This window comes from Chiroxiphia lanceolata, chromosome Z, assembly GCF_009829145.1.
Source record: "Chiroxiphia lanceolata isolate bChiLan1 chromosome Z, bChiLan1.pri, whole genome shotgun sequence".
Lineage (NCBI taxonomy): Eukaryota > Metazoa > Chordata > Aves > Passeriformes > Pipridae > Chiroxiphia > Chiroxiphia lanceolata.
This window is the reverse complement of record NC_045671.1, coordinates 71,666,508-71,687,709: the sequence shown is the minus strand read 5'-3', so window position 1 is coordinate 71,687,709 and position 21,202 is coordinate 71,666,508. Positions and strand designations below refer to the sequence as shown.

The 21,202-nt window shown below is 39.5% G+C and overlaps 1 protein-coding gene across 4 annotated transcripts in view; it reads left to right on the top strand.

Moving 5' to 3' along the window:
- Positions 1-9,200, top strand: part of SYK (spleen associated tyrosine kinase) — a 50,144-nt gene extending 40,944 nt beyond the window's left edge. For 3 of the 4 annotated variants that reach the window (XM_032675972.1, XM_032675971.1, XM_032675974.1), the window contains 7 exons: positions 652-742; positions 1,344-1,521; positions 2,707-2,916; positions 3,332-3,521; positions 4,845-4,985; positions 5,209-5,321; positions 6,905-9,200. In XM_032675972.1, the coding sequence (XP_032531863.1) occupies positions 652-742; positions 1,344-1,521; positions 2,707-2,916; positions 3,332-3,521; positions 4,845-4,985; positions 5,209-5,321; positions 6,905-6,977 (996 nt within the window). In that variant the 3' untranslated portion in view covers positions 6,978-9,200. The remainder of the gene's footprint in view (positions 1-651; positions 743-1,343; positions 1,522-2,706; positions 2,917-3,331; positions 3,522-4,844; positions 4,986-5,208; positions 5,322-6,904) is intronic. The other variant, XM_032675973.1, reaches the window with a different exon arrangement.
- Positions 9,201-21,202: the final 12,002 nt, after the last annotated feature.

The following is a 21,202-nucleotide window of genomic DNA, read 5'->3' as shown; positions in this document are numbered from 1 at the left end:
AGAGTAAAGGCAGAGGGATTGTATTTGAACCAGGTGCTCAATTAATTAAACATTTTCTCCCCTCCCAGAGGAGACAGACTGGCCTAGTATCTGGTCAATTATATTTGTCCCTGATGTTACACAACCCTATTAAAATAATAACTTTTTACTCCAGTTTGTTCCACTTCTTTTAAGTGGAGTCACTCTGTAATATCCACAAGAAAAAAAGAGAATTGTTTTTTGTTTTCATTTGTGCTAACAATTTCCCCATGGCCTAGGTAAGGGGAGAGATAACTTGAACAGGGAGAAGGGACAGATTAAAGAGAAATCCTTATGACTACTTGTGTTACAAGGCAGATTTGAAAAGATCATGTAAATTTAATATCTGCAGAATAAGATTTGTGCAGTACAGTTAATTCTCTCGTATCCAGTGCTCTGAAATATTTTGGATATATTTTTGTGCTTTAGCAGTGTATGTTTCATTTGGCCTGGGTATTTGCTTTAGCAATAACCTTCAGAATGAAGTAAACTCTTTTGGATCCCTTTCTTACTTTCTGATTCTCACCTATGTGCCTCTTGCAACCATTATGCCTTAATTCTTGGGGGGGGGGGGGAAGTGCTTTTAACTTACCTATTCATTGTTAAACAGAAAACTCTATTTGTGTACTGTAGCTTCAGTCAACTATTGGCCACCCACTCGAAGAAGCACCTTTTAATCCTTATGTGCTGCAAAGGAAGAGAGGTCCTACAGAAGAAGAAAGAGGTAGGCAGAGTAATTTACATAATTAATACAGTTTTCTTCTTTATGGCAGAGATCTCTCTCAACCCATATTTCTTTTTTGTTGCAAGTATTTCACACCCTGTTATGTGTTGGTGCAGCCACTACCATAACTCAAGCCTGGTAGCTGGAACTGCCAGATGTTACCACCTACTTCCCTGACTCTAAAAAGCTTCATAGAAAGAATTCTGCCCTGTTGCATCCACAGTATAATGCAATTAGAGTAGAGTGCCTGAGAATGAAGCACACATAAGGCAGCATTCTGAGCGAAGAATTGTCTGAGGTAACTAGTGGGAAGTAGTAAGGAGAAGGGCCAAAATTTAACCCTTCTTTAATCCTTCTGTCAAGGAACGTCCCGGTTTCACATTGCACAAATGTCCAGTAGTTAAAGCATGTCACCAGGTGGAAGCCACTGTCTTTTGGGATGTTCTGAAGTGCATATAGATGGGCTGTATGTGATCTCTTTATAACGCCCTTATAAGTCAAACACACTGGCGATCCTGAATATAGAAAAGGTGAATATATTATCTGTGGCAGCAAGAAATGTCTAAAATCATGTCCAATTTTTTCATTGTTTGAACTGCAGGTGATCAGAGAGAGGCATTACCCATGGATACCGAGGTCTATGAAAGTCCATATGCTGATCCAGATGAAATTAAACCAAAAAATGTCACTCTTGACAGGAAATTGTTAACCTTGGAGGAAGGTGAACTTGGCTCTGGCAACTTTGGTACTGTAAAGAAAGGGTTCTATAGGATGAAAAAGTAGGTGTTTCCTTCTATTTTCGTGGTGTCTAATATGTAAAAGTTCTAGCCTTCACTGTTGGGAGCAGCAGTAATCTTTGCATGTCATTTGGGTGACAGACTGTACCTAAGTAATTTGGGCTAATATTCACCAGTTTCTTTCGTTGTTCTTACACATAATGCACACTCATTTTTGTCAGTAAAGCGGGGAAGTGCTCCTCATGACCATCTTCTTTCCTGACAGGGAAGTCCACGGGGAACTTCCTCCGTAGTTTGTGTGGGCAGTTGTGTTATGCAGTATTTCCCATCTGCACAAAATCTATTTCAGAAACAGTGTAGAGTCCCATGGACAGTTTACCTGTACCAAAGAGATTTTTTTTTGCCTAAAATGAATATGATAAATACCAGCTCCATGAAGCTGGAGTATTGATTTTCAAGAAGACAGAATGTGTTGTAAACTCTTTTATCACATCAATGGGAACAAACCCTATTCCTACCTGACTGTTCATGCATTTTCATAGGAAAATGTTATTTTATGTTGTTTATGTGCATGGACTGCTTATGTATACACTCATCATTTGAAGCTGGGGGCATTTCTTTAACCAAGGTTTTCAGAGGCAGGAGGGATTTTTATTTTTCTAGGACAGTCTGTAGTGATTTGAAGGGCTCTGATCTCAGCTCCTGTGTTTTTAATCCTGCTTCACACTTGAGATGTGTCGATGACACCAGTCACTCTTTCAGGTAGCTGTATGAACTGAAAGTCACAGAAGTAGGCTTAGTTTCTCAGGATTTCAGAGCACTGCCCTGGGGTCCTGCAATGCTGTTCTAGTCTCATCCCCAAAACATCTTAGTGCTTAGAAAGCTCTTTATAGCTTTTCTGACAAGAAAATGCCATCCTTGCCAGAATGGGCATGAAAATTGTGTCCAGTACGTTTGTTTTCAGGCTTCTTAAGATATTTTTTTGGTGACAATTTTTAATTTTCTCGGGTTCTTTTCATTCTCCTTCTTTTGCTTAACTGTCTTCCGAGCTTTGGACAGAGCAGTGTTCCTGTCGTGGTTGGGTTTTTTCTCCTCTGAATGTCAATTCTGTATTTTGTCACGATTTGTACCATGTGCACAGAAACATCAGACAAATATTCTATGCATCAGCACACAGCTTTTTCACCAGCTTGTCCCAGAACTGGATTTTTTTTTTTTTTTTTGCAGGGGTGCCAAGCCAGTGGCTGTAAAAATTCTTAAGAATGAGAGTAATGATCCAGCCATAAAGGATGAATTGCTGAGAGAAGCAAATGTAATGCAGCAACTGGATAACCCATATATTGTCCGAATGATAGGCATATGTGAAGCTGAGGCCTGGATGTTAGTAATGGAAATGGCTGAGCTTGGGCCGTTGAACAGATTTTTGCAAAAAAATAGGTATGTAAGCCTTGATTCCATATCATAGTGTACAGGGCATATTCTTTTATTTTTTTCTTTAAGGGCAATTATAAATTGACATGTCATTAATGTAATAGTTAATGATTCTAGTTACTCTCCGTTGGAAATTATTATCTTGTACATGTCGAATATTTCTGCCAAAATAGTGTATTTTGAATAAACGAAAGAATTTTCACATATCCTTCAATTACTCATTTATTGATGTGATCACACACCATCTTGCCCAGGACAGGTAGCCTAGGCTGCCTTTTCTAATTAAAGCTTAGCTAAATGTAAGTGCATCAGGTTCACAGCATGATATGGGCAAGTTCATAGCAAAGATTTGTGTTTGAACTCCATGAAGAGTCATAAAAATGAACTACTGACCTCTTTAAAATTCAATTATGATTTTCAGACATGTCACAGAGAAGAACATAACAGAGCTGGTGCACCAGGTTTCCATGGGGATGAAATACCTGGAGGAGAATAACTTTGTTCATAGGGATCTGGCTGCAAGGAATGTGCTATTAGTCACCCAACATTATGCCAAAATTAGTGACTTTGGACTTTCCAAAGCTCTTAGTGCAGATGAAAATTATTATAAGGTAAGTTTTTAACAAGACATGAAAGCTGCATAGTAACATAGCTTAATAAGGTTATTTTCAGTGGAAATGTAGTTTGTTTTGCAAGTTGAAAATTAAAAATATTATGTATCATCCACTATTTTATAGCCTGATATTAGATTACCAATTTTCAAAATTGGTGATTAACATTAAGAGATGTGTAGGGAGGAAAAAGCTAATCCCTTCTTTTCCTTGCCTACTTTCATTTACTTTTGGTAAACTTGTCATTAGAAGGTTGAAAATGATATACTTCCTTATATAATAGGGGGAAAATGTATTTGTTGCAGACCAGTTCTCAGCATGTCCAAGGAAAACACAGGCTAACGCACTGTGTTATTGACTAATAGAACTGAATTAGGGAAGGTTTTTGAAAGAGTACCATTGGTAAAATATAAATTAACCTAAGCTGAATTTATTTAGCTTGTTTTAAATTCATAGGACATCCGTACAGCTAAAGGGATAAAATAATTGCCACATTTAAAAGGTGGAAGACAAAGGCTGTAGTTATGTCTGCACCCTTTTTTTTTTCTGATATATCACTCTTGCAGTTCAAGTTATTTGTTGCTTCTGCTTATTCCCTTTCATCAGCTGTTTAAAGCTAATAAGCCAGACCATGAAACACCACAGAGGAGGAGCAAACACGTGCTCCCTTCTGATGACCTTCTTATAGGAATAATAACTACTGCCAGAAAAGGCATCTGAAATCACTGCCACTAGCCTGCCCAGAGATGCTTGTCAATCTCAACCCTCAGAGGCTTGAGAATTAATATCAAAGGTCTGTTCTCTTTACAACTCCACAGGATGAAGTGGTGTCCTATCAGTAGATCTAGCACTGTGCTAGGATAGACTGAGGCTTGAGTGGCTGCAATGCAGTGCTGTGGCATAATTTAATCAAACTGTGGTTTGCCACAAGGCAGTCACTTTGCTTTGAAATAGAGCCTCAACTTCGAGTATCCGGGTATGTATCTCTTACCCTCTGTGGAGAGCCTAAATTAAAAAAAAAAAACAACTAATTTTAAAGAGTACCTTTAAATTAAATGCCACTAAAAAATGACTCCATGTCATTTAGCTGAGCTTTGCTTTACTGCAGATTTCCTGTCAGTACGTTATTTTGAAAGTGGAAGATTAAGAACAATTTTGTAACACTTCTGAAGTGGCTGTTACCCGTTCTCTCTAAAGCTAGCTGCATCAGAGATGTAATGGTACTTAGCACAAATGTGTGCAGATCTAAGTTAACCTGGTGGTGTTTAGTACTTATCATTGTCTCTAGCCTGTTTTTTTCCCTTTCTGTTATGACATATTTAGGCACAAAGTCATGGAAAATGGCCAGTCAAGTGGTATGCTCCGGAATGCATGAATTTCTACAAATTTTCTAGCAAAAGCGACGTCTGGAGCTTTGGGGTCTTAATGTGGGAAGCTTTCTCTTATGGGCAAAAGCCATATAAGGTGAGCGATTACACCTGGTCTTTTTTTTTTTTTTTTTTCACCCTGTAAAAATTCAGAGCAAATTTGAACCAGTGCCTTCTCCTACCTGAAAAGAGTTGTTGCAACAAATGAGTCAAAGGTTTAGCTCAAAAATCAGTTCTGGGCCCCTGTTTGATTCACATGGCACACATACTGTAAGTATTTGCAACTTGGATGACTGACTGTTCTGGTCACCCTGTTCCAGGGAATGAAAGGTGGTGAAGTTGCACAGATGATTGAAAGAGGAGAACGAATGGAACGTCCTGAAGTCTGTCCAACAGAAGTCTACAGTCTAATGAAATTGTGTTGGACATACAAGTGAGTGTGATGTGATGGTCTTTTAATAGAAGTATATTTTAATCTACATGGTTAGTAGTCAGAAAGGGGATGAGAGGATTATTTCAAAATGCAACTTTTTAACCCTTTTTCCATTACAACCGTCCACCAAACTAAGGAGTCAGTTGCCCTTTCAGGTGAACTCTATAACTATTTGAGTTATAGAGTGTACTACAAGCTGATTTTGCACAACAGAGTTTGCTGGAACAGCTATATACAAAATATACAGTATCATAAAAACCAGGTAATTCCACAAAAAGGTCAGTCTAATATATTTTGAAAAGAATGGTTGAAATTAAGCAAATAATTTTGTTTCATTTTGGATTGTATTTTGTTTAATCTTCATTTCCAAATCTTTATCTTTACTGAAATTTCAAAGTCATATTACCAAAATATTTATTCCATTCTTCAATAGTTAGCTGTTTTGACCTATTTTATCTCATTTCTGTACATACTCAGATTGGCTCCCAGACTGACCTCCAACCAGTGAGAGGCTAAACATCTTTTCCTTTTCAGAACATACTTCATATGTCAAAAACTTTTTTCTGGTTGACAATTCAGAAGTTAGAATTGTGAAATATAGAAGAAAAGAAATAAAGCCTACCTGATTTTTTTTAAATAGTATGTTGCAAAAATTTTTTTAAACTGTTTTATGATTTATCATTTTAAACTATATTGTTAGAGTTACCTTTAGCTGTAGGAAGGCTCCAAGAAGTACCCAAAGTGACTGTAATGTCACTTATTATTCCAGTTCATCATCTAGAGAATATGAGTGTCCAACAAAGATCTACATTTAAGGAGCTGTGGTACGTCACTTTTAGGTACCTTGCTTCTTTATTAGTTTTGTTACACCTTGTACTCTAGAATAAATGTACAGCCATACAATAATTCCTGCCTTTTTGTTGGACTCAAAGAATGCTGTAACAGTTCTACAGTGAAATGGATCAGGTTTTGTTAGGATGAATAAATGTATCATAAAGCGGGCTTATTATTATTTTTTGTACTCAAAGATCTTTATTATTGGAAAAAAGAAAAATTCAGAAAGGAAAGTTCAAGTCAGGGAGAGTAACTATCTCAATATGTAATGTAATATTGTAGGGGCTTGTCAGTTTAATTGTGTTCTCCAAATAAAGAAATAGCTGCAGATATAGAAGAAAGGCTATCCAGTCATGGTGTATGGGTAGACTCCTCTCAGTGGTTCTACGCCTCTCTGTGTGACTTCAGTGCCTGTTATAAGGCAGATATTACACCTCAAATACCCTTTCCTCTAGATTATTACTAAATTAAATGAAGTAGAAAATTAAATGGAGCTGATTTGCTATTTCTTTCTTCTAGTACTTTCACCGATCACAGAGTAATGGGCACAATAGTAAATCCACTCACTGGATGCTCAGTAGTGACATTTGCCACTTGGCATTAATTTTTAACCTCATTTTGGTAGCCTCCGAATATTGTGAGCAGCTTTAAATGAGCTGTCACCGAGGTAGAGTCTCAAGCATTATGGGGCCCATGCACCCTTACAGCTTTCTTCTTCCTGTGCAGTGATACTTGTCATCTTTCCACAGCGTTGATGACCGACCAGGATTTGTCGCGGTCGAGCTGAGACTGCGTAACTACTATTACGACATTTCCCACTAACAGCCTGAAGAACAGCAGCTTCCTTGCCTCCAGCCAGCACCCTCTGAGAAGCAATTCTATTTCCAAAACCAAGCAACTTTGGCTTCTGTACTTCCTTTTTCGCCCTGCAAAGCGCAGAGCTGAGCCTTGTGGTCTGTAAGGTTGCCTTTTCTTGCCTTCTGCACAATATCCAAGCACGGAAAGAGAGTGTTGAAAGTGTAGAGGACTCAGAGTGAGCAGCAAGTCTCTCAGAGAGCAGATGCTTACCCTTTTGCTACATCCAGTTTTATTTTATTTACAGCTTTATTTGCATTACCTTTGCAGTCCTGTAAAACCCATTTAATGACTTCGAACTTCCTTCCTCTCCTGTGTTGGAATGCAAATTGGAATTTAGATGTTCCTAGTAATATTCTTAGTCCTCAAATGTATTTAGTTTTTCCAGCTTTCCTGCTCCTCAAGGAAGAGTAGCATAAACATTTCTCACTGTGAAGGAAATTCACTGTGAAAGTGTGTCAGTCGCTTTGACTGACAGTGTGTTTGATTTTATCACCAAGCCCCTTTAAAATCAAGTTATATTCTTCTTAGTGGTAAAGTGGGCAGAGGAGAACTGGAAGTTTTGACTTTCTAACGTCATCACCTCCTTCAAATGTGACCAGCTTCTCTTGTTCCTCATCTGATGTGTGGAGCCCAGCTGTTCCTCAGGGAGTTATTCTTTTTCCTGGTGAAACCTGGGAACTCAGGGGTTTGCTCTCATCTTTGAAGAAAATGTACCATCGCCTAAGACAATGATTCTGGATTTTAACATAAACTCCACCACTGCATTCCTGAAAATACACCTGTGATGGAGCAGCACCTAGCTTTCTCTGTGCTGTTTCATCCTTCTCCAGACATACCTTTTCCATGTATCTGTTTGGGTATACCAAAGCTCCTTGTATTGTGTTTTGAGCAGCAATAATTTTTGCCTTTTTCTCAAATCTTTATTGAAAAGCATCTGTCAGAATTTCACGACACCTTATCACCTCTAAAGTTAAATTTCACCTCTAGCACAAATTCTTTAAAATAGGCATGTGGACCTCAAGATTACTTTTGTCTGTTCCAAAATCTTAGTATTTGTCCTGCTGTCTATCACCGTGGCTATCTCAGGAAAGGGTATTTGTATTATCACTCTTCTGTAATTTAGGGTGCATCCCCATTAAATTGGAAGTTTAGTAATAGTAATTCCAAGTAGTATAATCTACTCCTGATTGTTTTTACTCTTATGCTGTGCTTGTCCAATCTCATTTTAAATATTATCAATATCAAAATTTCTATCACTTATTACTCACAAGCAGCTACTCTATTGTCATTTACACATATCTCAGGAGTCTACATAACATTACATCTGTTAGATAAAGAGATTTTAGAAGAATATAAAGGATAAGATTTAGAGTTAGATATATTTATTGCATATGTCTGGTTAGAGTATATGTCTTTCATTTTCATGTGAACAGGATATTCTTAGAGATGGAGTGATATTTTTTTCTCAAGAAAAGAAATTGTGTGAAAAAGTGAGAAAGTGTGAAATAATTTTAGAAACAGATAGGACTACAAACAAATGTAGGATTTACTGAATTTTTTCTTTTTACTAAGGTTGTGATCTATTTGTTAAATAATACCTCGTTACTTTTGGTAGTTCAGTCTTGAGTGTCCAGTGCAAGATACTTCAGAAACCACATACTACTGAAAAAGACTGAGTGTGATAGATCATGTTTCAAACGTGACCAAATGTGACTTATACTGAAGATGATTTATTTTTTGTTTTGTTTGTAAGAAACATTTTTGTACAAGACTAGCTTGAGTAGAAGTTAACCATAGTTACACATGGGTATTTCGTCACTTTAGTTGTGTTACAGAGAAATTGTTATTTCTTCATGTGCAATTAGTACATTTATGGGGATATTAGTTATAAAAAATTGCACAGATCGCGCAAATCTCTATTAACCACCAAGTGACAGTACTCAATTTCCCTGAGAGATATATCTCTCTGTATCTCTCACTCTCTTTAAAAACGATGTCTGATACAACAAAATTGGAGGATTATTTCTTGTCCTCTCTTCTGAGTGAATGTCAACATCACTTTCCAGTATTACTTGATTATTCTTAACTTCACTGTTACGTAATAGAAGTTTACACTGAGAATATAAAGAATTGTGAAATAAATGGATTAGGTTTTAAAATTTAAATTAAAGACATTTTTACAAATTATATTGTTTTTTAAAGGAATCCTTTAATATTTATATGCTTTCTAGAAAATGCTGGTGCTGTGCAGAGTGTGTATATGCACTGAGTTACTGTGACTGTTGTGGAAGACTGAGATTTTCCTATTGACAGTGAAAGGTATGTGACAGGACAGATAAGCCCAGTGAAGCCTGGGCTGAAGGCAGAACTAGCAGGAAACTCCCAAAATATGCATGTTGTTATTACAACTAACTCTTTTCAAGATGGTGTTTTACCACAATACAGTGCTGGATCTGGAAGGTTAGAGGTGTCAGGAGTCAGTGCAGTGTATCAGATAACCAAGAACTTCTGCCTTACAGGTGTCAGCTGTGCAGGATTTAAGTCACATTATACGACCATGGAGCCTCCCTCATAGGTGCACACAACTGTTCTAGGCGTTCTGAAATATAAAAACAGTGATACCTTAGTCTTTCATTTAGCTTTTGCTGCATGCCCAAGTTCTCAGGAAAGCGGAGGCCGAATGGGTCTGAATGTGAATTTGAATAATTAATAACAAAGGCAGAAAGGCTGACAACTCTTCAAGCAGGTACATACCTTTGGGGTGCATCAGCCAGTGACTGGCTTACACTGCTCTGCTGTGATTGTTTTCCTGTGTAGCAAATCTGTCCTAATTTTTGCACCTTCGCATTTGTGGGACTGCACTCTCAACTGATATGAAGGGGCTGTCATCTACTGGCTGTCTGGATTTAGCTGTCTTTATTTTCAGATTGGCTTGTATCAGACATGCCACTTGGTGGTGTAGGCCCACAAGTAATTACCATGATAGAGTTAAGGGTTAGAAAACTGCAGCATGTAGTAAGACGCTGGTGGAGAAGAAGGAGCAGGTGATAACACTCAAGGAAAACAGAAGATTTCTGAGAGTCTGTGTCTCCTTGTCTTTTAAGTGATACCAGCAGTGAGAGACTGCATGCAGAAAGAGGCAGACTATGTCCCACACGGGCACAGAAGGGAGTGAGAGGGGCATCTGGGTTGAATAATACAGGAAAACATTAAGCCAGCAATTTTGATTACGAGCTCTAAGTTTAGTGAGAACAGAAAGACTGCAAGTCATGCAGAAGAAGGAAAAAAAAGGAGAAAAAAATACACCATCTGATTTATTGACAGGAAAAAAACACAGCAGCAGACTTAAAGCAATCCCAGACTCAGATGGAAAAGAGCCACTTCAAGACTCAGTACCACCATTCCCCAGGAGTGTGTCACCATGGTGCAGTGGGAGACAGTGGCACAGCCACATTGAGGCCCAGTTCTCCCTGCAGGGATGGATCATTGTCCCAGGGGTAGTAAAAAGGGATTATAGGGCTGATGGGAAAGACTCAACAGTCAAATGCCTCCTACTGTAACTGTACCTTTACCAGGGCCACCAGGTAACCTGCAAAGGCTTACAGCTGGAAAAGGAGGGGAGGAAGGAGGGTGGAGCATGAAACAAATATCAGAGAGGCAAAGTGTGTATTGTCCCCTATTGACAGTGATGGAAAAATGAGACAAGCCTAGGGAATTACCATTTTCCTTCAGAATTGTATTACACAATGGATTACTGTGAAACAACAGTCAGAGTGATGTAACACAAATTCAGCTGAGGTCGACAGTCCTCCAGCTACTCAGAGTTCTCTGAAGCAAGGCTAGCAGCATGCATCTATCTCCAAACAGGTATTTTTTCTTTTCTCTCATATATGTGTTAGTTGAGACGAAGGCCCACTGGGTTTCTTGGCATATAACTAATGCTGCACGAAGTCTGATCACTGCTTCCCTGAGGCAGTGGAGATGTGCACATTTCTTGATACCCAAAGAAGAGAGGAAACAAGAGGCAGCTGGAGAAAACATTAATTGCTGTCCATTAAAACTTGTGACTGAATGTAAATAGCACCTGAGTGACCAGTCCAATATAAATGCACACAGATCCCTAACTCCCCTCATCCATCCACCATCTCAAATGCCTTAAATTGTCAGGGTAAGAAACCATTAGGTCCAGGCCTTGCTTAACTTGTGTCAAACTGCTTGTGGAGGAGTCCCACAGCCATGCACCCACAGCTACAGCTGCCCACCTAACATGTTCCACATGACAATGGTTTGGTAAGTTAAGGGCCAGGCATCTTGTGCCTCTGTCATGTTAGAAATGCAACATACAACAAACAAACAAAACAAAACAAAAAAAAAGGAAAAAAATGCAAAGAACAGTTCGATGACACTGTCCTGTTACATTGCCACCAGTCAGTGGCTGCACTGACATCATCTGTTCTTTCTCCTTCCTGCTTTGATAAAGTGCAATTGTGCCAGTTTCAGCAACAAGAAGAGTACCAAAAATATAATTTCATGACCAAGCAGGAGGACAAGCAGCAGAAAACTTGTATAGCTGCCTCTTGCACAGCTTGAAGACTTTTCTTTGAAAACATTACACACATATGCACACATATGTGCATGCAGTTTATTGTCATTCTTTGCTACCTGAGTTCAATAATACCCTGTCCTCAGTTTTTAGTTCACAACCACTGTAGCTGTATCTTCATGTCTTGTTCTAATTTATGTACAGATTTCATCAGCATTGTTAAATGATTTCAGTTTGACTGGTGTATCAAGTCCCACCTCCAGTAACCTAAAGCAGTGGCCAACTGGCAAAGAATTACTAACATTGGTTATCAGTGATATTTCTAGAAGATAGCTGAAAGATAGATGATAGATGGAAGAGAATGTCTGTGGGGAGCAGGGATACATCAGGAGATGCGTAAGAGAAGCAAACTCACTGAGCTTGTGAAAGAGCAGCACTTAGGGGTACTTTTTCCTCTCTACTTTGGAGCAGCTGTAAATTGACTGTTTGACTTGGTTAGATATTTCTTTTCCCAAAACACACATATTTAGCACCAATCCTTCCTTATTTTTCCCTAGTAATGACACATCTTAACCATTCTTGGGTACAAACACCTAGATTACCAATGCCATTTTGTTTCAGAAAGATTTCCACTGTTACCAGTAAATCCCTCAAACTAGGGGGATGCTGTTCTAGCAGCTTCCATGGGCCTCATTCTCCTGAATAATGTGCAAACACACGCTTAAGTTACAACAGGAGCACCAGCAAACTGCCCTTGTGCTCTCTCTGACAGGCAAAGAACAATGCAGGGAAGCAATTCACTGTAAAGTTCAGTCACCTCCAAGAGGAAGGCTCCCAGTTTCCTTCTCCCAGCATGTCTGGTTTTTTTAGACAACATAGACCCCTTTAAGACAGAAAATAAAAAATGGTACAAATATTTATTGTCAGATTATATTGGTGTAACAGGACCCACACACACACACACCTTGCACTGAGGAGCCACCTCATTTTTTGCAGGCTTCTAATGAACTAGAGCATAAACCCTTTTTTCTTTTTCCCCTTTTGTAAATATGTTGTTGACTCTGTCATCGATATATGCATCTCTGGCTATTTTAAAATGTTATATCCACTGTTCTTACTGCTTTGCCAGGGGCATACAGTAATGAGGCACTATTTTTAAGCTCTTCAATCAGCCATGACTTCCTTTTTAATTCCACTCTGTAGCTGCCATAGGGAGTGAGCACAGCATTCCTCATCTTTTTGTGGTTTTTACTTATAAGGAATAGGCAGGACAAGTAGTGATTCTTGTCAGTGCTGGAGTCCTACACAATTTAGATTACAGGAAAAAGTACAGATTGAATCATGTCTCAGAAATTCACCCTCCAGTGTCACATTGTACCGAGTTAATGCAAACCAGAACTCACACTACACAAGTACGGAGCTCACAGTTTGTTTCCAAAGCTCCCACAGCTTTTTCCATGCCAGCTATATAAAACAACAAAAAAAGAACCCCACAAAAATAAAAACCAAAACAAACACCAAAAAACAACAAGACTATTAATATAACACATTCTTGTGTTTGTTTGCAGAACTGTATGTGAGCAATTTTATGAGTCATTTAATTACAAGGAAGCTGAGGCCTAAACAAAGAAATGCACTCAAGGTTTGCTTGGGTTGGCGACAGTCTCTGTCTTTCTTTCCCCCAAAAAGCAAAAGGTCCCAATACGTTTGAAGTGCAGCTAAAAGGAATGAATACATCAGATGGCACACCAAAACTGGACCCTGATACAGCTGTGAGACTGCTGGTACCTACATGTTTTGCTTGAAAACTGCCTTATTTGGTGGAGGTATGCTGCCAGGCACATGAAGCCAGCATGTCTCACTGCTGGGCCACCAAGCCTAAGCAGGACCCTGCTGATTACTGCACATTGTATATAAATAAGCATTTGTGGAATAAAAACCCAAATACTGCACCTTCTTCACCTAACGAAAGCATCACACCCTGAAAATGTGATGTGGTGTCTCAAAGGGAAGTGGTGTAACCGGTAAATGCAGTCAGTCCTTGCTCCTTCTTCACCAAGGAGCTGATCTGTTGCCAGCATGCTTGTCCCCTAGCTAGGAAATGTGCCTGCACGCCTTTGGGGGTCACCAAGAAATTAATAACTCCAAAAGACAGGGTGGGATGGGAAGTGGGAGAGACACAACACACTTGGGAGAAACTCTAAGAAACACACTTGTCCACTCATAAGCTAAGAAACTTAAACTAGGGGGAAATTGGGTCTGGGACATTCAGGCCACCAATAAGGCTCAACTTGCACTCTAGCAAGCTCCACCATGTTTGTAGAGACACTGTGATAGTGTGCTGTTAAAAAAGTCATTTTATCTTGTAAAAATTATGCCCATGTAACATTAAATTCATGTGCCTCCACTGGCCGATTTATTTATTCTCCTTAAGCTGTGCTTAGCAACATGGAACCATGTATAAATAAGCCTTGCTTCATAAATATTTTGTTCTCACCACTAATTAACAGGCATTTTCCAATATTGCTGTTGGTTGCAGCAAGCCCAAAGCAGCAGGACAAAATTGGCCAAGATGTACCTGTTTCAAGGAGGAAAAGCTTACAGATACTCTCCATGCTCACTGCTCCTGTGTTTCTCCATGGCCTTCTGTATTCCTTTTGGCTGACCATAACTCATCACCAGTTCCTCTGCCACCAGAGAAACTCCTTTGACCTTTGGCAGGTTGTTGTGCAAAGGGCACTGGACAGCTGTCTGCCTTGAGAGGCTGCTGTGGGAAAATGCTCCAGACCAGGGTGAAACGGCAAGAAAACACCTGGTACCACCTTCTGCCACTGCTGGGGAGCAGTGATCCAGACAGGATCTGGAATCCTGTCTCACTGAGGTGACAGCAGCACCACAGCTGTGCAGCACAGCCGTTCTGCAGTGCAACTGGTGAGCCAGGGGCAGAGACTGAGGATGCCGATGTAAACCTCAGACAAAGCACTGGTAGCAGTGCTCTTTCCATCTTTTAAGCAAGTGCTGATCAGCCCAGTGTATGGCTTCCTCTTTCCATATTTCAGACAACCTCTTGTGGGGCTGTACCAGCGGGAATGCCAGTCTCCCCGTCTGTGCAAGGAAATCAGGGGAAGAAATGAGGCTCTAGATGTCATCACAGGGACAATGAATGTGCAGAGCAAATGCACATGTCCTTGGTTGGGGCTTATTTCCTATATTCTGGAAAGGTGTCTCTTTTCTGTGGCAGAGTGTATTTTTTGAATTGAACTTTTCCCCCCTTTTAGTTACAGCAAATGACTTTTTTTTTTAAATTGAAAATGAAATCATCTAGCTTTAGATGATTAAGTGAAGCTGAAGAACCAAGAAAGAAGTCAATACTGAATAACCAAGTGCCCATAATTTCAATTTCAAGGTCAGGAGTTTGTAGCTTTTTTGTTTGTTTGTTTGTTTGTTTGTTTGGGTTTTTTTGTCCTGTAGCTCAAAACCACTTCAGATGAGTTCCATGATGCCAGCAGTTTATTTGTTTCTGCTCCTCACAGTCTGTATGTGACAATGAATAAACCAAAAGGTCACTTCCCTTAAAGCTCTCCGGGCAATGCTCCGCATCCATGAAAGCAACAAAGCCATGAACAAAACCAGCTCAAACCAGCCAAGTTTCCAAAACTGCAGAGATTGGCAGGGAAGTTAGGGCACACGTGTAGATCTGAATGGCCCAAACAGGAGGCCTCATCCAACCTCTCTCTGACCCAAAAGACAAAGTCCCCCTTCAGCTATACACCTCTTGGGTAGGATGGGGTGTGCAAGAAGCTCACCAGAGATCAGCAAAGTTAAACAAAAAAAGAGAACTAAGTTATTTCTATCCTTATGGGCATGCACACCCACACACCCACACACACAGAGGGGCCTGTATGGCCAGGAATACTTATTAGCCAACATGCCTTATTAGGAAGAAGGCAAGTGGGCAGATGTGATTCTGAAATTTCCTGCCTTCCCTATTCCTCTATTTCTCTAGCAAATCTATGTTCCTGTTGTCATCCGTAAATTTTATACACAAGACATTTTTCCTGTATTTTCGACTCCCCAATAAAATCATGAAAAGGCATTGGGCCTAACACGAAAAGCAGCAGATTCCCCTCACAGACACCTTGAAGTGATCTGTCACTTTGCAGTCGTTAAACTCACCTAACCTGGAGGAAAGGGCTTTAAAGCTCTGCCCTCTAGAATGACAGCACAGAACTGACAGATCATACAAAAAAAATTGTTTTAATACATTCCAGATGTATTTCTTCAGTGAAGTTAATACAAAGGTTAATCTGAATCTCTGTTCCTATAGTCTTCGCTCTTCAATTCTCTCATGGCTACATGCCACATTTTTTTCTGCTTTCAACTGCATGGCTTTCAACAGAATCAGACCAAGGGAGTACACAGTTTGGTCCCAAGTAACTATTAAAGTATTTGAAGCTGTTGCCAGGCTTTTATGAGCTCAGTTCAAAATGACATTTGGGAGGTTTGAAGCATCTCCGATAAGACAAATGCTGAAGAAATAGAATAGAATCATCAAGGGGGAAAAAAAAAAAAAGGAAAAAAGAAAAAGCAGTATCCTACTGAAATGATAGAAATGACACTTATAAACAGACATATACACACAGTATTCCCCTGTTCCCAAAGTAAATGTGCACCATTGACAGAAATTTGCAAATTATGAAACAATATGATAAGTTGCTTAAATCCTAAACTTTCAGTTGTAGGGAAGTGATTTATTCTGTACCATTAAAATGCTTAGCTGCAAAACAGAGACCAGAATTCAGTGTTCTGTTCAAATACTCACATAAATCGGTAGGAAAGTTGGAAGACAGCTTTGATACCATCTTAATGGAATCAGCATTATTTATTTAAGGAAAAACAGTATTTTGAAGAGATTAAAAAGGGGAAAAAAAAAAAAAAGAAGTTAGAACAACAGTAATGGCAAAGTAATTCAAACTACCTCTGCAGAATAGCAGAAATTCAGGAGAAAAGATTAATGTCTGAAACTCTTTTGTAGGCAAGAATATTAACTTCTGCTTTTATGAATAAATGAATTCTAAATTATTCTTTGTCTGCTAGATTTTATGAACTATTACCATAATCACATAAAACTTCCTTTTTTTTTTCATATAAATCTATGTATAGCATAAGACTTCCCTTTCAGTGCCATGATCAGAGAGACTGCTTGAATGAAGACATTAAACCAGTGAGATTCCAATTAATGTACGGAACACTCTTAAATCTGTCAAAATGAGCTGCTTGGATTACTGCTAAACCCAGAAAACCCCAAACGATGGAAGATGAAGGTGAATAGAAACTCAGATGTGGAGCTGTATCCATTCCACAAGCCCCGCTCCCCTGCCTGGTTTGATCCCAGAACACGTCCCTTTGCAGCCAAGCTGTTCTTTTCCTGCCTCCAAGTAGATGGAGAAAAAAGTTTCACTTAAAATGAGGGACAAGAAGGAGAATGTATTACATAGCACAAGTTTGAAAGGCAGTGACTTTAGCTGTCTTGTCAGACAAGTATGGTCTGCCTGATGCAGATGTAAGGGGAAAGATGAGAAAAGAGAGCAATGCTGATGGCTGAGCTTAAAAGGGAAGTTTTACAGAATAGCTGAAAGAACATGATTCTTGCACTAAGAAATTTGAAGCTACTTATCTGACATTAACATAAAGCTAAAGAAACCTGACATGCAGCTGTTCCATGTAAAAAATATTTTACGGAATTTCTTTTCAGTATCTTCAGTTCTTTAGTGCATCTTTTATGTATGTCAGGCATGCACACACACATACACAATCAGGAAAGCTTTTATGGACATATAGATCAAACTGCTGTTCAAAGGAGTAAATTAGGACAAACTGACTAACCCTGCATTGAAGTGACATTATTTATGCTTCAGTCTATCCCACATGAACTCAAGGGCCTTGTCCTCTACTTCAAAACCAGCATGGGAAAAACTGTGTTCCTACACTGTCCTTGGGTCCCTGGTGAGCCATAGACCCTTCAGTGAGCCCACAGGAAAAAAATGAAGAAATTGCCCACCCTGTGGTCCACCCTGTCCACTCTGGCCTGAACCACTGACCTTACTGAGAATATTCATCTAGTAAAAATAAATATTTACAAAAAACAAGTCCTGCCTGAGCAAGGCTTCCCACATGGCAAGATGTGCTGGTGCAGGAGGAGCAGAGGTGTCCCCCAGCAGTGATGGGATGGATGATAGAGGACAGGCACCAAAGTCCACAGCACCTATGCCAAGAACCACGTGGGAAAATTGCCTGCTGTGGCAGATTGCCACTGTGGCTGCTGGGTGCCCCCCTCTCCTTCCTTGGTTGCCCCACACATGACATTTTGACACTCCTGCAACCACTTTGGCCAAAGCAAGGCTGAGCAGGAGGTAAACTGAGCCTCAGAGATGGACTGCATAGAGTAGCCTTTCAGGGAGGAGGGGTGATGCTGCTCAAACCAGCAGCATCAGACTCCATTTCTTTCACACTTCACATTCATTGTTATTTCCTTAATAGAAACACACACTCTGGCCTCTTAATATGTTTAGAAGTGAAACAATAACCAATTTTCACTATCCTCCCTTCAAATGCTGAGCACTTAGGCATTTTTCATTTTTTCTCAGTGCTGTTACTGGTCTGTCTAGTAGTCATACTGCAGGTCTGACAGCTAATGGAGGCACCAAGTGAGACCATAGTCATCGCTTCGTACAAAGAGTAAGTATGACCTGTGTCACCACTATCCTTCAGAGCTTTATGCAGTTCTTTATATTCTACAAATTTTATCCTACAGTTTCACTTCAGTATTGTCCTCAAGCTATCTGCGGAGGAAGTGGATTTAAAAAGGTAGATAAGCAGATAAACAGAAGGATAAGCCAGTTCGCTTAGCAAGTTTCAGCCACCACTGCCTTCTCTCCTTGTCTGCCTTTTGGATCAATGTGTGGGCTGGAACTGAACTTGGAGAAATGAAGGAATTTTACCCTCCAAGCATCATTCCCACCTGAGGGCCCTGGTGCAGCCTTCCCTCTTGATTATCAGTCTTTGCAAACTTCATTCCTTCATTTATCTCTGACAGTAGTATCAGTGTGAAGTATTCTGATGGTCTAGGTGCACCTTTTAATCTTGACCTCTGTGAAGAACCTTGTTGGTTTAGATTGAGCAGTTTTACACCATGGTCACTTTATTTCATAAAAATTTGTGAGTATTTTTCCCCCACAATTTCACAATTTGTTTGTTTTAAGAATCATTGTTAAGCCTAGTCAATGTGTTCTGGTCAGAGCACAAAACTTAATTTTACGGACGCCACAGCTGTATTTTGAAGTTGTTGTTTTTCACAGGGATATTGGCAGAATAATCATCCTCTCTCAAATTAATTAATCAAATTAATTAATTAAATATATGTTTTCCTTGGCCAGAGGTCCTGTTTTCCTACTACATTTTTGTTTCTTAAGAACTTACTTTAGCCTATGGTATCACATGAAAATGCTGTAGTGATGAGCAGGTCTGACACTTTGCTGCACCTCTCCCAATTTTCAAAAAAAAATTCCTAGATAAATGCTTTTACAACACTCTAGCTAGCTCATTAGGAACACGGAATTTAGTAATTTTATTATTAAAAGAGATTATTAACACACTAAAAAGTTCTTTTTCATATATATTGAAAAGGTTGCAGTCATATATAATTTCTATACAATAATTTGAGTCATATTCATTGCCAGGGTGATATCCACCGATTCCAGTGAAGCTACATCAGGAACTAATTTTGCTCATGACGTCTGTTTTCCTATTCTGTATTATCTACATTATATTATCTCCCTTCACAGGCACAATTCCATGTATGTCAGACTTGATTTGACGCAATTATCTGGGAATAAATGATCTTGGTTTGGCTTGTTTCAACAACTTGAGTCATTTCCACACTGTTACCACACGACCTTTCTGCCTTGCAGAAGTCTCTTGGCAATTCTTCAACTCTGATCTAGAAGTCAATCTAAAAAGGTACAAACCCTTGGTGTGTACTTACTGTACAAACACAGTTGTTGCAGCTTATTTGTTTTACAGTATGTCAAAGCATGTGTGTGTGGTTTACGAGAAATATTAATCTAAAGCATTTTTTAGGGTTAATACACTTCCATATGAAAAGCAAGTGTAGCAATCACAATTCAGATGCTTGTGAGAAACACACCTTTAGACTCATATTGCAACTTAAGCTCCTATATTGCTTCCATCCTTATAGAAAAGTATTTGCAAGCTTTCAGTTTTATGCTGTTATTCAGTCATATACTGGTCTATCAACTAAAAAGAAATTAAACAGATGTTATGTTTTTATCACTAGTACGGAAATTGACAACTTATTTCAAAACATAGTGCAGCTAGCAGAGGAAGAGGCTACATTTTCTTCAGGCTTCAAGCACGGAGATGGCAAAGAGCAAAGACGGAGATCTGAGCACTCTCCCTTTTAAATACTTGCACAAAGAAGCACTATGTTGGCTAACACACAGATATACACTTCTGTTGCCTTTCTGAGTGTCTAGTGTTGACAAGAAAAGAGACTCAGTTTTGTCTAAACTAACACTTTCCTGGTGTATCAAGAGCAAAAATGAATTTGGCAGATGCATCAGACACAACCCCACACTTCGTTCCAGGGCAGAGGATGCTTCAAAGATCATTGTAAGATGCTGACAAAGCAACTGGTGCTCCTCATTTCTGTGGTTATGGTCTGACAAGTGTTCCTGAAACCTGCACTGTCTACTCAGGCATCCAGCAAATATAGAAATGGCAAAAGATGGTACCTATAGCACCTACTTGAATCTGCCTGCTCTTGCTCACTAAATATTCCAGTGGCCAGCTCTGGTGAGCTGAATTGTCTTTTTGATGTATTTAGAAAATGCAGATCAGATGCAAGACCTTCAGGTTCTACTGGAATAAAACTGATCAATGGTACTGATATCAATGGTACAGTAGCTAGACCAGGACCTGGCACTAGTCCTCTCTGCCACTCTAACCCAGATGGAGGCTAGCAAGAACAATTTATTTAGTACTAGATGTTGCTGTTCCATGGCTCAAGAGAAATCCCACTCCACCTGACATCTCTGATTTTCACATCAGTACTTGATGCAATAAAAGTTCAGTGGCGTTCACTGTGCCCTCTGTGTTTCCATGCTGTTAGAGCAGGCTGAGAAATGACAGCCCCTCACGCTGTCCTCACAGTGTGAAATGAAGGAACTCACCACCATGAGATGCTTTGTGCTACAGAAGTATAAGAAGGTTCAAAAAGCCATTAGGGAAGGCCAGGGAAGGAAGGTCCTTAAAAGGGCTACTGAAGCTCCCTTCAGGCAGCAGCCTCCAGCATGGCAAGTGTCTGAGCCTGACTGGTAGCCAGGAAGTTTTATACTGGAGAAGGGTCTAGGAGCACATGCTTTTTTTGGTCTAAGCATATGCCAAATATAGGACATGTGAGTGGTTGAATTTTTCTTCTCATCCTATATGGTTTATTTGTAATAACAGTCAATTTAATTTTCTTACTTTCCAGACCTGGTGAGATATTGCAGGAAGAGAATTAGAAGGGCCAAAGGCCAACTAGAATATTATCTAGCTGCTGTTTTAAAAGACAATAAAAATAGTT